Source organism: Equus asinus, chromosome 24, assembly GCF_041296235.1.
Source record: "Equus asinus isolate D_3611 breed Donkey chromosome 24, EquAss-T2T_v2, whole genome shotgun sequence".
NCBI lineage: Eukaryota > Metazoa > Chordata > Mammalia > Perissodactyla > Equidae > Equus > Equus asinus.
In genome coordinates this window covers 27,726,436-27,742,212 of record NC_091813.1, presented here as the reverse complement: position 1 = coordinate 27,742,212, position 15,777 = coordinate 27,726,436, and the positions used below count along the sequence as shown (strand labels likewise).

At 39.2% G+C, this 15,777-nt stretch overlaps 1 protein-coding gene across 1 annotated transcript in view; it reads left to right on the top strand.

Annotated features, from left to right (window-relative positions):
- Positions 1–11,877, top strand: part of RRAGD (Ras related GTP binding D) — a 41,719-nt gene extending 29,842 nt beyond the window's left edge. The window contains exons 5-7 of the mRNA XM_044757274.2: positions 910–1,052; positions 5,658–5,806; positions 11,385–11,877. Of these exons, the coding sequence (XP_044613209.1) occupies positions 910–1,052; positions 5,658–5,806; positions 11,385–11,536 (444 nt within the window). The 3' untranslated portion in view covers positions 11,537–11,877. The remainder of the gene's footprint in view (positions 1–909; positions 1,053–5,657; positions 5,807–11,384) is intronic.
- The last annotated feature ends 3,900 nt before the right edge of the window (positions 11,878–15,777 follow it).

Below are 15,777 nucleotides of genomic sequence, written 5' to 3'. Positions count from 1 at the left end.
GACAATAGACTTGCCTCCTGCTACGCCCTCTGCCCTCCAAGATAGCAGACCACTATCTGCTGTGTCCATCAAGCGCCATGCCCACAGGGCAATCTTGTGACTATTGTGGGAGGGACATTTCAATCATATGTGAAATATCCTGTTTGGGGGTATATAACCACTCTGTGCACCCCACTTCTTCAGTGTCCTTTCTTCCTTTGGAAAGAAAGGCCCCGGGCCATGGTCCTCATAAAGCTTTGTTTAATTTTCTCTTGCTATTCTGTCTCATGTGAATTTAATTAGTTCTCTGGCCAGACGAACCCACTTTGGATAGAGGAAATGTCTTCCTCCCCATCACAATCATTCAATGTTAATAGAGTCCTACCAGAGGTAGGGAGCATAAAAGTTGGTTTTAGCTATGAGATATATACTGTTGAATATTTTTTTATGTGTTTATCCCTATGAATGATGTTCTGACAGAATGACTCCTAAAACGCGCCAGCTCTAGGCAGGCTCCACAAAGTAGAATTGGGGCAGACCTTGACGGTTTTATTCACATTTATCCTCACTGAACAATTTTGAGTTTGTTTAGATTTTTAAAATTTAGTTTTAATTTAAAATCAGTGAAATTAGTGTTTTTACTTGACCTTTTTCCTAATATTTCGAAGAGTCAGGAAACACTGCCCAATTTGTTTACCTAAAGTAAATAATTTATGATAATTGATTCTACTTTTCATTTCTCATGCAAGTCCGTTATAAAGAAGTTTCTGACAATGAGGCTTAAATCGTAATAAAATGGAACATCCTAAATTTTTATTAACTTAATTCTTGCTTGTTCATATTTTCCATTGATGATAGTGTATAATTTTATGTAAGCATGACATGGTCTGAAATCAGCTGTCACTTTAAGGCAGCATCTTTTTGTTTCAGAATTCTGGAATTGAAAAGGCGTTTCTATTTGATGTGGTCAGTAAAATTTACATTGCGACTGATAGTACCCCAGTGGATATGCAGACCTATGAACTCTGCTGTGATATGATCGATGTGGTCATCGACATCTCTTGCATCTATGGGTAAGTGAAACTTTTGAAAGGCTACAATTGAGCCATACTTCTCTTTCATAACCTTTAAGACATTTTGCGTTTACTTATTGATTTTAATACTTTTGTTTTAAATGACTGAGATCTATAGATAAATATACCATTTAGCATGCAATAATGATAACAAAAAATATTGAGTAAATGCCTGGCATTATGCTAATAATTTCATTGCATACATTATATCATTTAATTCTCCGCACTATTTATTGAGGTGGGAATTACCAATCCCATTTTACAGATGGGGAAGCTGAGGTTGACTGGTTAAGCTTGAAACCCGGCTCAGACTGTCAATAAAACATGGAACTAGAATTTGAACTCAAGTCTAACTGGTTCCTGGTTCCTCTACTGAAAAATCTGTCATCATAACATCATAGACACTTGGGAGAGACTAACAGGATCCTTGAATTCTACATAAATATCTCATGTTAACAACAGTTCTATTATCTTCTTCATTACAGGAAATAACTGCTAGGTTGTTGGGTTTTTTTTTTTTAATATACTTCTGATTGTCTTCTGTTGTGGCCAGCAGAGAATTAAAAAACTAAGCAAACGTTACCTATTTATTACTTTGGTCTTACATTCTTAGAAAACAGAACTTCCTGTACCCTTAAAATAATATAAAGTAAACAAGGAGTGGGGAAAATCGATTGTCATCAGACTTAGAAACAACCCCACATAATTATAAATTTGCTGAATGGGTGCTGTACAGAGTGAATGGGTGTGAACTAGTTTGTCTGTCTTCTTCAGACCTCAGGTTGTTGCTGTCTGTCTGTATGGGATCTTACTTCCTCATCCAATCATTGATGAGGTAAAGTTTTTGTTCATCTTCCTCTTTACTCCCTGACCTGCCTTACACAGCCTCCCTTCAGCTTCTGTGAGAGTCTCAGTCTTGCCATTTCTCTCTTCCACTGGCTGAGAATCCTTTGCCCACTGGGTCAGATTCTCTCTGTTAACTGTTATACACACAGGTATGCACACGGTCCCTTCCATTATGAAATAGGAAAAGTGATACTTACTCACAGGAATGTAATGAGGATGAAATATCACTAGGCTTGCCCTGGTAGACCCTGGATAAATGTAGCTGCCATTCTTATTCTTATTATTATAAACACTGCTATCTGGCTTTAGAACTAGAGCTTATTTCCCAAGATTACTGCCCTGCAGTATTCTCTTGTTTTTAAACTGTGAGTGGATGACCTTGAAAGAGTCATGGCAGCTGAATGTACCCTGATTACAGTTTAGATTGCTCTCGCAATCAATGAACAGCACAATTAATCTGGCATATATTTCATGATATGCGTAATCATTATTTTGCCATATGGTAATTAGACATAAGTGGTAAGTTGTTCATGTGAATTATGTTAATCAGAGTTACTTTTACCCAGCTAAAACAAACACGGGGAGGGAGGGGCTGGGAGGAGGAGGAGGGAGCTGGGCCTTGCCGTCTGGTTGTTTTTTTGTGGCGGAGTGCAGTGTTCCCGGGAACCCACCCGGTTCAGTAAGAACCAGTCTGGGTCACAAGTGGGGCACGGTTCCTGGGTTTCATCAGCCTGTTTGCTGGAGCGGCAGTGTGCCAGCCCAGTTACCGGCAGGGGGCGGCCGGGGAAGCGCGCAGCGCCCGGGATGCAGGCGGCCCTGTGATTGGAGGTCTCGCTGCCAGTCTCAGCTGCCCGGTGGAGACCGGCAGCCCTAGAGGCGGTGACCTGGGTCTCAGTCGGTCTGCTCGGCAATCTCAGCTGGAGTCCTGCGACGGCCGGTCCGCTCTACGCATAGAAGCACATGCACGCTTTAAAATACATTTCATCTTCTTGTGTTTCATTGCTTTGTAGGTGAAAACTGGACGAGTAGAACATAGTTGTTGCAGTTGTAAAACCCAACCACTTTCTATCATTTTTTTGTTCTTGTTTGTGTTTCTACTCTGTTTATTGTTTACTTTTTTTCTGATTATGAAAGTAATACGTGCTCATTGCCGAAAATACATAAAAGTGTAAAGAATAAAATTAAAATAGGCCATAATCTCATCACCTAGAGACAGTCACTATTAACATTTTTATGTATTTTATTCTTATTTCTGTGTGTAATTTTTAGGATCATGTGATCACTTTGTATATATAATTTTATATCCTGCTTTTTTCATTTAAGATTATCACCTAAGATTTTTCCTTTGTTATTAAATGCTGTTAATAAACAACATTTAGTATCTATATATAGTATTATATTTACTTGGAAATTTTAAATGCAACTTTCTTCATTGGGTAAAAAATTTAAAATGTTTCAGTTTATTGTTCTCAGAACGTTACTTATAAGCAAGAGAAATTCAGTCTAAAAAACAGTAGCTAAAAATACTGCAAAGAAAGCTAAGAATTTTGCTAAAGCATCTTTAACATCTGAGATCCAACACTTCATATAGAGTTTTTCTTTAATGTTTTCACTGATTATAGTGAGTTGAATCCTTTTTTTAAAAAACTAACTTCCACAATTTACTTTTAAGTAGCCATGTATGTGCCAGTTTAAAATATTCTCAAAACTAAAAACCTACATTTCCTTAAATATACTCTGCAATTCAGACTTTTCATTTAATCTGGTTTGTCACCCTATCCTTGTGATATTTACAAGATTAAAAGCATTAACACTGGGGCTGGCCTCGTGGCCGAGTGGTTGAGTTCGCGTGCTCTGCTGCAGGTGGCCCAGTGTTTCGTTGGTTCGAATCCTGGGCGCGGACATGGCACTGCTCATCGGGCCACACTGAGGTGGCGTCCCACATGCCACAACTAGAAGGACCCACAATGAAGAATATACAACTATGTACTGGGGGGCTTTGGGGAGAAAAAGGAAAATTAAAAAAAAAAAATCTTAAAAAAAAAAAAAAAGCATTAACACTAGTGTGAGGTCCTGGCTCTACCCCCTTATCTTCTTTAACCAAGTTATGTTATTTTCTCCCAGCCATAGTTCCTCAATACTAGCTTGGAGGAATCTTGTGCCAGACAATGGCTAACGCATGCTAAGAACTAAGAATGGTGCCCGTCACATGGTAAATGTTTAGTAAATGCTGGCTCTTATTATATAAAAGTTATAAGATTTAATACCTGCTGAATTATTATGCTGTATTAATACAATTTAGCACAATTCCAGTTAAGTCAAATTTCTGATCAATTATTCATAAATTTGGGAAGGAAAAATAAATCAAATGTATAAACAGTTTCAGATAAGGGAAAAAGGTACAGGGACGTGCTCTTTGCCTGTGAGGAAAGGATACATAACTCTTTGATTACATCAGTGTCTTCAGAGGGTTCAGTTTTGGTCATAATTGTAATAATAATAATAATGGTTAACATTCATTGTGCATTTTATGTGTTCTCAGTACTCTGCTCAGTGCTATATATGGATTATGTCATTGCATTAGGAAACTTTGAACTAATTACTGTTCGTGTATACAGAGGAGGAAATTGAGGCTCAAAGAATTTACTCAACTCACCCAAGCTCCCACAGTAAGTGAGAGCTGGGATTCAAACGTGAGTCATTGGTGTCTCACACCTTTGCTTAAATAGACCAATATGTCTATTTATCTTTTTATTTTGAAAACATTTCAAACCTATAGAAAATGTGCAAGCATAGTACAATGAATTCCTATATACTTTTCACTGGGATTCATCAATTTTTATCAATTTGTCATATTTGTCCTTCTTCCCTTTTTCTTTTTTTTTTTTTTTCTTTTTCTCCCCAAAGCCCCCCAGGTACATAGTTGTATATTCTTCGTCGTGGCATGTGGGACGCTGCCTCAGCGTGGTTTGATGAGCAGTGCCATGTCCGCGCCCAGGATTCGAACCAACGAAACACTGGGCCGCCTACAGCGGAGCGCACGAACTTAACCACTCAGCCACGGGGCCAGCCCCTCTTTTTCTAATACATGTGTGTACTTGTTTTTGCTGAACCATTTGGGAGTCAGTTGCAGACATCATGATTCTTTGATCCTAGCTGCTTGAGCATCTATTTATTAAGAACAAGGACATTGTCTTACAGGACCATGGTTTAATGATCAGATTACGCATGTTTAACTTGGCTACTCTGTTTTCTCAAATATAGTCCATACTGAAATTTTACCGATGGTCCCAGTTCTGTCTTTTATAGCGGTTCTATCCCCTGATCTGGAGTCTAGTCCAGCCTTTGGCTGTCAGGTTTCTTGAGGCTTCTTTCGTTTGGAACAGTTCTTCAGCCCATCTGGGGCTTTCATCAGAGCGTGCTTTTGACAGCCTGGCTATTCTGTCGTGAGAACACAAGAAGCCCTTGTGGGCTGCGGAGGGGAGAGAGCAGACTCCATCCCTCACCTGTTTTCCTCTGGCGCCGGAGGGTTGCCTAGCTGCCGCAACAGCCACTCGTTGTGTCAGTGGGAAAGTGACTGCCATACACTGTGTGTATTCTTGTGATTGTGTGTTTCTGACGTCTTTTGCTGAAGGTACTGTAAGTGTAAACTACTTATCGTTATGATTGTCATCCTGTGTGTTAAAGCTGCTCTCTGTCGCTGGGTTACATCGTTCTTTCTCGATGGTCAAATATGTTTTGGTTTCTGTCCCCATTTAGTCTCAAAGAAGATGGAGCAGGAACCCCCTATGACAAGGAATCAACAGCCATTATAAAGCTGAATAATACAACAGTTCTTTATTTAAAAGAGGTGACAAAGTTCCTGGCTCTTGTTTGCTTTGTCAGAGAGGAAAGCTTTGAAAGAAAAGGTAATTTTTTTGTGTGATTTAAATGAAGCGTTTCAATTCAGACAAATACTGCCTTTCCTGCTTGTTGAAGGTGGTGGGGACAGCAGTATCCTCCTGCGGTTTCCAGACTTCGGTCACAGGCCCCCTTGGCTGCTGCCCACATCAGTCAAGCTTTTGGGATCCGTGAAGCAGCCTGCCCCCTAGTGATGCAGCCTTGAGGTGGCCACAGAAGCAGGGGCTTGAGCTTTTCTGGGCGTGGAGCTGGCTGGGGCCTTATTGCCAGGCTGTAAAGTCTCCTACCAAGGGGAGGGCCCCCCAGCCGATAGTGAGGGCCGAGGACCTCCCTCTTGGTCCACACCTCTAGAAGGTCTTAGGGACTGGGTGACCTGTTACTTCCCCCCAACTAAAGGAGGGGATGACAGGACTCATACAACATTAAAGCTGGACAATATTAACTTCTGTTCAGCTTTCATACATTAAGTCCTCAAAACACAGGATGGCATCATGATTCCAAAGAGGGAAGACATGAATATACTTAACCAGGTCACCACATATCCTTTTAGGACCAAATTTGGTTTTATTTTAAAACAAAAGCAATTAACCTCATAAAGACACTCGTTTTTCCCCTACTATGTAAACTAGGAAATACCAGTTTACTGACAAGACTAGGGATTTTTTCTAGTAACTAGGGTATGATTTGCCAATTTTTTGGGTAAAAAAATTCCCAAGAAAGTGGCAATAGTAACATTTACTGAAAAAGTCTTTTTTTCCTTATAAGCAATACGTGTTCGTTATAAAAATACTTTGAAAATTTAGGAAAGTATAAAGAACAAAATAAAACCACTCCATTTCACCATCTAGAGCTAAACCCCATGTTAAATTTCTGGGCTTTTCTTTCTTCCTCCTTTCCTCCCTTCCTCCCTCCCATCTGCTCTTTCTCCCTTCCAACAAAAGTGGGGTCATATTGTCTCTATAGTTTTAAATCTTGATGTTTTCACTTATTTATATCATGAAAATTTTCCTGATTCATTGACCATGAAAACATAATTTAGATTTTTAGAATTTTATTGTTTTTATCACAAAAGTAATAGATGCATTTAGAAGATTTAGCAATATATAAGCAGAAAAGAAATAGTTATTAAGGGGCTGGCCCGGTGGCTCAGGGGTTAAGTTCACACGTTCCACTTTGGCGACCCAGGGGTCCACCGGTTCCGATCCCGGGTGCACACATGGCACCACGTGGCAAGCCATGCTGTGGCAGGCATCCCACATATAAAGTGGAGGAAGATGGGCGCTGATGTTAGCTCAGGGCCAGTCTTCCTCAGCAAAAAGAGGAGGATTGGCAGCAGGTGTTAGCTTAGGCCTGATCTTCCTCAAAAAAAAAAAAGAAAGAAATAGTTATTGGTAAGCTTTCCACTCAGATAATCACTCTTAACATTTTCTGCATAACTTTCCAGCCTTTCTTTTATATATATAAAAAATATATATATATATACACATATAAACTATGAGATTGTATGATAAATACTACTTTATAACCTTCCCTTAAATTATTGCAAACATCTTTCCACTTCACTAAATCGTTTTTTACTACATCATTTTAATGATTGTGTTCAATTCTTCTATTTCTAGGAATTTACTTTGTTTCTAGATTTTGATGTTTATTGAATAATCTATGATGACATTCTTTGCTCTAAATATTTGTGGACATTTTTAGTTATTTCCTCAGGAAAAACCTCAACAAATGGAATTCCTTACATCAAAGGGTAGGCACATTTTGGTGGCTTCTAATGCATTTTACCAAAATGTCCTTCAGAAAGATGTTATGGGTTTATGCTACTAAGAGAATGAGTGTGTCCATTTTGCTGTATTCTTATGAATATTGGGTATTAACATTAAAAATTGATCATTGAAAACTGGTATATCATGTAAATTTACATTTCCTTGCTTCTTAATGAAGTTGTGTATTTTTCCTGTATTTACTGTTACCAACCAAATTGCCTTATGTGTCCTTGGCCCTCAAAACTTTTAGTTAAATAGTGTTAATATCTTTTATTCCTTATTTTCATCTTGTTGAAAGTAAGAACAGATTATGTAATAGATTCATGGAATTTTGGAGATAGACAGGACGATACCTTTTTTCACCCTCAATTACAGATGATTTTACCCAGGGACGGGAAATGTAAGTGACTTTCTCCCAAGGTCACACCACCAGTGTAGGGCAGTCAGGGCTAAAGATTCTGAGGTCTCTCCCCATATAGAATAAGTTGTGTGTAATGTGTTTTAAACCATTATACATGTATTTCCTTGGTGAAAAATATTTCCAGAATTTATATTTGGTATTGGTTTAATATTTCATGTTGATTTTGGAAACTTGGGAAAATAAAATTATGGGGCCGGCTCGGTGGCGCAGCGGTTAAGTGCGCACGTTCCGCTTCTTGGAGGCCCAGGGTTGGCCAGTTTGGATCCCGGGTGCGGACATGGCACTGCTTGGCACACCATGCTGTGGTAGGCGTCCCACATATAAAATAGAGGAAGATAGGCACGATGTTAGCTCAGGGTCAGCCTTCCTCAGCAAAAAAGAGGAGGACTGGCAGTAGTTAGCTCAGGGCTAATCTTCCTCAAAAAAAAAAAAAAGGAAAATAAAATTAATGCAAATAGTACAACTACAGTCCCAGTACCATCTAGGGTGGCAGCAGGTCCTAAAATTTAGGATACATTAGAATCAACCTAGAGAGCTTGTAATTTGAACTGATTTTAGACTTAACAGAAAAGTTGCAAAACTAGTACATAGTTTACAAATGTTCCTCATCTAGCTTCCCCAAATGTTAACATATACTGCAGTACAGTTATCAAAACTAGGGAATGAACGTTGCTACAATGCTATCAACATAACTACAGACCTTATTCAAATTTCACCAGTTTTTCAAAAAACGTCCTTTTTCTGTTCCAGGATCCCAAATTGATTTAATTGTCATTTCTCCTAGTCTCCTCCAATCCGGGATAGTTCCTTGTCTTTCATGACCTTGACCCTTTTGAAGAGTGCTGATCAATTATTTTGCAGAATATCCCTCAAATTGGTTTGTCTGATGTTTTCACACAGTTAGAATGAGATTATGTACTTTGGCAACAATACCACCCAGAAATGGCGTCATGTCCCTCTCAGAGTGTTGTCTCAAGTGGTTCATGAGGTTGACGTCTTATTACTGGTGATGCTGACTTTGATTTAGTTAACGTAGCATCTGCCAGGTTTTTCCACTGGAAAGTTCCTGTCTTTCCTTTTGTAGTTAATACTTTCAAACTGTGCAAATCTTGTTTCTCCTCACTCTTTTGCCCACTCATTTTAACATCCATCTATGGTTGTGGATGTAAATGTAAGCAGGAATTTATCATGTGGATCTTGGGTAAGTTATTGCTAAACTACCTAGGTGGGATCACCTCTGAGGATAGGCAGATTTTGTAGAATTTATTAAACTAACTAGAAACCTAGGTATTAGTTTTAATGTTATGTTATAATTAAGAAATGTAAATAAATAGGCAGACTTAATGTTTAACCCCATCGTGTTAAACTTGTTTGCTTTTTAGGGTGACCACCCATCTCCATTTGCCTGGGACAGAGGGGGTCCTGGGGCAGGAGACCCTCAGTGCTGAAACTGGGGAAGTCCCAGGCAAATGGGATGAGTGGGTCACCCCAGCTATCAGGAAGTTATCTTTAAAAAAGAACTTAATGCTTAGAAATGTGTGGAGTAGCTTAATTTGTTTTTGTTGCTTTAATCTCAAGTGTAGTTGAGTCCTGTTGGTGCTGATAATCACTTGTTGATTAGCGTTTCCTCCTGTTGGTTTCCTTCTGAGTTTTGGTTAATGATCTCCGTCACTGCTTTGGCAGAATGCAGAGGGCTGAAAGCAGGTATGTGGTTCTTAGCCTTGGCTGCACATTACAGGCACCTTGGGAAAGGAGGCGGTTAAAAAAATAATGGAAATTTGGGTCCTCCTCCAAATAATTAGAATTCCTGGGAGAGGCGCCCAGGGTTAGTTAATTTTTTAAAGTTCCTTGGGTGTTTTTTATGTGCAGCTAGGGTTGAGAACCACTGAACTAGAGAAGGATGTTGTGGGACGTGTATGGGAGTGAAGACAGTGCTTATTCTGTTCATGTCTCTGTTCCTGTATTTTCAACTGCCTTTAATAAAAGGGTTGAAAATAAACAGCGAAGTCTTTATATGAATGCTTACTTCCTTTAAAAACCTCAGTTGTGAATTTTCACTTTTAAAGCTCAAAATGCAGCAAGATTGCTGTTACATTTAAAAATATGCAAAGATGAATAAGTTAAGATTTGTCAGGAAGTATCAGTAGGATATGTCTGAAATTTCCCTAGTTGAGTATTTGATTGCACCCTCTTCATGGACCCAAAGTCAAGCTAAGCTTTCTTCCTAAGGCAAATAGGATAGGTAGAGAATTGTGAGGTTGTTCTCACATCTCATATCCAAATTCCCACTAAATAAGGTCATTTCTTTGTTCCTTGTTTATTTCTGGTTACGTTCCCCCTTACTGTCCATTGGTCTTTTCTGGAGGAAATGATTTCCTAGTCTTAGGGCACCTGTGGTCACTAGCGATGCAAAAGCAGCAGAGGGCGCCGCTCAGAGGGTTTCCTGCTCCTGGAAGCGGAGGCTGTGTTTCCTTTCCGCACTTCACCTGCAGTTAGTTGTGACTCCTTTGAAGAATTTCACTCCTTGGCTGGAATCTCGATTCTTTCTTTGGTTGGGGCTTTGGAAGCATCACCTGAGTGGATGGAAACAATTGTTGGGCTAGTTATTTTAATAAGTTTAAAGATAGTAAATAGAACCAACTGACTTATCCTAATAAAGTATGCATGACACTTTTATGAATTAGTGGTGATGATGAAAAATACACTCAAGACTTTGGATTATCTTTTATTCTATTTTTGTACTGCTAATTAATTCCTGAAAACACAAGAAGATTCTCTCCTAGTATTTCTCCGTTTAAAATTTACTTAATATGGAAAAACCGAGTGTGTCATTGGTTGTTGGATTCCTGAGCTCCGAGTTGACCTGAGGTGGCTGTTACCACTCTGAAATCAAGGGCTCTGCTTTCCCGGGGGCTTTACAACAATGGCTTAAAGAAAGTGATATTCAGTAAATATTGATTGATCGATTACTTGGTTGATACTATGGCTTTGAGGTCTCAGCCACACTCCAAGTCAGGGTCTGCCTCCACTCAGTCACTTTAATAATGCCTTTTGGGGAAAAATAATAATAAATATTTCATTGAAGATATATCCTAATTGTAAGATATCTTTAATTCTGAAAGGTTAAAAAAAAAAGTGCAGTTCAGATGGTTCTTCACATCTTTTGGGTCATAGACACCTTGAAAATGTGGTATATACTCGGGAACCTTTCTTTACTGAAAAATACACATTCAGGAGACTGCCTCCCAGCTGCAGACCTCCCGGGGAAATCTATGGACCTCATGCTAAGGCCGCTCCTCTACTGCCCCCTACTGGCTTGTTTTCGCCATGGCGGACATGGAAAGAGGGAGATTATTTCTATTGGACAATTCTAAATGTTTTTGTTTTCTTCTCCAGGGCTTATTGACTATAATTTTCATTGCTTCCGGAAGGCCATCCATGAAGTTTTTGAGGTGAGGATGAAAGTGGTGAAATCGCGAAAGGTTCAGAATCGGCTGCAGAAGAAAAAAGGAGCCACTCCCAACGGGACCCCTAGGGTGCTGCTGTAGGTGAGGTCTCAGGAGCATCTTTTGAAATCAGACTTTTCAGTGAGGCTGCTGCACTGTGTTGCACTAGAGGAAGAAGGAGATTGGGACACATGACATATATTTGTTGTATAAAAAAAAATTCCTGCAACCCTCTTGATCTTCTCTTTTTTAAATAAAGTAAGCACTTTGAAGCAAAAACTTGTATATTAACAATGAAGTGAAATCCACTGTAATTTCATTACCTAAATGTAAACTTTTATGGTCTGTAGTAGGAAAAATCCTGTGTGAGACCTGCCAGGAACTGTATATATTTTGCACTTTTTCATGTTTTTTTCTCATTGGACTAAACTTTGATAAAACAACTTTTCTAAGCTTTTTTCTGTACTTGGTGTCAAGGACATGTGTACTGTCTCTATATGGCAATCAGAACATCAAAAAGCGATGCATTGGCAATGACTTTTTATAAATTTGGGGATCTTTGCTACCAATTGTTGAGCAAAATCCTTTTTCAGTGGAGCTGGAACAGGTTGGGGCAGCAAGCTCCAGGAGCAATAAGAACTGGCCCCTGCTCATAGCTGGCATAAACAGGAGTTTTGTAGAATAATAGCACCAAATTTATCTAGAAATTTCTATAGCCTTGGCCGTGCTTCCCTACTCAGCAGTTATTACCGAGCTCTTTACCTCAACACACATCTCTATAATCACTTTCTACAGAGAGCTTATTTCTTTTTGCTGCGTTACTGTTCTATATAACCTTTGGGACCACATTTCCAAAACGGTGCCGATCACTGGAAAGAAATAAGAATGTTGCTGAATTGCAGGGTTTCTGATGGCTTGTCTGTACCTGCCACCCAAGCTAAAGTCACATCAGAGGCCACATGGTTTCCCAAATGTAGGTGATTGACAACTGCAGATTTAAAAATATATATATATACAGTTCCATGTGTTTGGCCCCTGTGAAGTGGGCCTGTTATTGTGCAACATTTGAAGTACTTATTTAGGACCGGTTTTTTATTGCTCCATGACCACAAGGAATGTCTCAGATCTCTGCCACAGGGCCTAATCCTGGTGGGCACATTTGTCACCTCTGAGTCTCCTCATCTGTGACAGTGGGCCTTGTGGACTCTGCCTGTTGCCACCATGTGGTTGAACTAGAGCTCAGCTTGCCAGCAGCTTGCTCTGCTCGGCTGAAAAGCCATCCTGAAAACCCCTGAAGGTCAGCGGACAGAGAGTGGCCACTACATTCAGCATGGTTAGTTATGTATTTGTTTCTGTGAAGTTCTTCCACTCATGTTTACCGTAGACTAACAGCAAGTTAGGACACTCCTAAATCGACCCCCATCCCAAACCATTCCCGGTAGATAATTCTAGGTCCATCCTCAGGGTCACTGCCCTGAGGCATGCTTGTAGGTATTAGATTTTTATTTTCTATTTTTTTAGCAGAGCCTCATAGGGATATCACAGCTGTTCCTAGCAAAATGTATCAAGTTTCTAAAGCAACTTGTCCTTGAAACTATCCCACTTCTTTCTGTGGCTTCTTTCCATCCTTTCTCCTTCTCCCCGAGTCCTAGTCCTCTGAGGCTGGTAACTGCAGTTTAAGAAGGTAGCTGATTGGGGTTTGAAGTTTGAGCCCTCCCAAGGGTCTGTGCATTTTGGAGGGAAATTTCTTAAAAATCGTGAAGGTGCCCTAACTCCCTTCCTTGTGATTCTTACGCAGAAACCTGGGTGGACCCCAGGGCTCCAGGGAAGCCTTTTCCCTAATTTCCAGACCTACACCATGTTGGACCTTTGCCAGTAGGCCTGGTACATGTGGGTTATTCTTATAAATCTAATTCTCTAATATTTTTTACACGATGTTTCTTTTTGAATAAGCAAGTAAAGGATCGCTTTTCTAATGCGACTTTATCCTCCAGATAGCGACACTCGCCTGTCTGGTAAATCACACATTACTTAGGTATGTATATTATTGTAACCAGGAGGAGCTTCCATTTATAAGCTTGGGTGTATGATGGGTTTTTGTTAAAATGTGCCTTAAAAGCCTATTACTTCAAGAGCAAATGATTCTTTGGGGGAAAGGCAAAATTAATGCTATGGCATAGGACCCAAGTTCATGGTAGTAAGTGCACTCTGATTAATCACACACTAATATATGGATTACTGCCTCAAACCTGTAAGCATGACAATGACCTCTTAGTTAAAGACAGATGTAGGAGTTACGTGTAAGCGTTCAGTTTTGAAGTCTGTGCTATTGGAATTACAAAATCTCTTCAATTCCTTTTGCATTTTATTTTTGATATGGGACTTAGCTTACTGTGACGTGTATGGCCATGTTTAGATCTCAAATCTAGTGCTATGAATACAAAGTCCACATACATGGCTACTGTGACTGCTCTGGAACATTTTTGCTCCTTTTCAAAGGTTGAGAACTTCACTTACAGGTTTCTAGAGCAATTAGAACTTCTCTGTGGAGGGGAGACTGTAAATTATCTTCTTTGCTTATTTTCAGTGATGTAGATCAGTGTGTATGACCAGGGTAAGGGTGTATTTGAAGGAATATAAGTAAAAAACTGGTTGATATTCACACACAGTGTTATTTTGTGAACATAATATATTTTGACCCTTAGATATAAAATGACTAAAAACACAGCAATATTGTCATATACGGGTTATATGCTAACTCTGTTTGAAACATACTCCAGAAAAACAGCTGAACTGTTTTGATTATTAATATACAGTTTGTAGTCAACGTACACGGGCTGTATGTGATTTGTAATCAGGTATGGTATTGTGTTTTACTTTAAGCTGTATGTCATGTGTGACCGTTGTTAAACCATTGCTTTCGAGAATGTTAACTGCCAATTTAAAAGCGTGCGTCATGCACTCAGGAGTTGATAAGGCTCTCATTTTATTTCAGGCATATTCATAACTAATCTTTCTGGGAGCAGAACGGTCTCTTTGGTGAAAAGGAAGTAAGGTCCTCATATTTATGAGGTTGTTTATCATACACGCATGTCACTGCTTCGTTGGCCCTGTTGGGTCCCTTTAGTAAAATGTGTTTATCCTGATCTTATGGAAATGAGGATAAATTGCTCTATTTAAATTGGATTCACACTTTTACTTTTTTTTAAATCCTCTTATCTCTCCATATTTTTGATGGGGACATGCCTCTTTTGATTATAGAACTGTAGAACTAGACATCTGTTAGTTCAGTAAACTTTAGATATTAATTCTTGCTGCTCTGGCCCTAATCCCTAGCCATCTGGAAATTCTTCTCCAAGAGTTCACCTTACTGTTCCTTACTCGCTTAGTAAGACTGCACTCCATAATGACTTTTACAGATCCCCTAAGAGTGCTCAGAGAAGGCTAGCATTAGATACATGAAATCCTGTTTCTGATCGGAAAACCTCATCTGAAATAATTATTTCCAAGATTCTTAATCAGTGGTGATGTTGAGTTTAGGAGAAAGAAAATGTTATTTTTAACAGAATCGTTTAAGAATAATAAATATCGATTGAGTGCACACAATATGCCACACCACTCTTAAACGCTTTTACATGACTTATCGTCATAAACCCAGGAGGTAGGTACTGTTATCACTCCTCTTTTACAGATGAGGCAACCGAGGCCAAAGAGATGAAATAACTTGGTCAAGATCGTATTACTAGTAAGACACAAGGCCTGGAGTCTGACTCAAGTCCACCCTCTCAACCCTAAGCAGCCTCACCCAACATCCCCTTAAATGCCCTCTTTTCACAAACCTGAAGAGAGTGACTTGAAGTTTGGGATTCACTCCTGCATGGGCTTATGAAGGCTGAAATGCTGGGCTATTTAAAATGCCTTTTCTGATGCAACAATCAATAGGAGCAGTCTTATAAATGTTCTTTACTCAGCGAAGAAAGTCAACAAAGATTATGTTTTTTTTTCCTAATCCATTAAGTAACTCTAGTGCCAAAAATAATATTAACAGAGAGTGTTTAAATATCAGAAGAAAATTTAAATACCTTTTACAGCCATTTGGTTTTTTAAGAAGCCATAGTATACCAAACAGAAAATCGAGAGAGAATAAGCCTTCGATCTTAGCTATATTCAGCCTTTTACCTTGAATTTTTAATATATATAATCATAACTTATAGAAAACAAAATACTGATCTGGATTGAAATTCAAAAAGATACATTTCAATCTTAATCTTTTCTTGAGCTTTAGACCTATATTTAAAATTGCCAGTAGCATGTCTTTACTGGAATCTTCTGTAAGAGGGCCC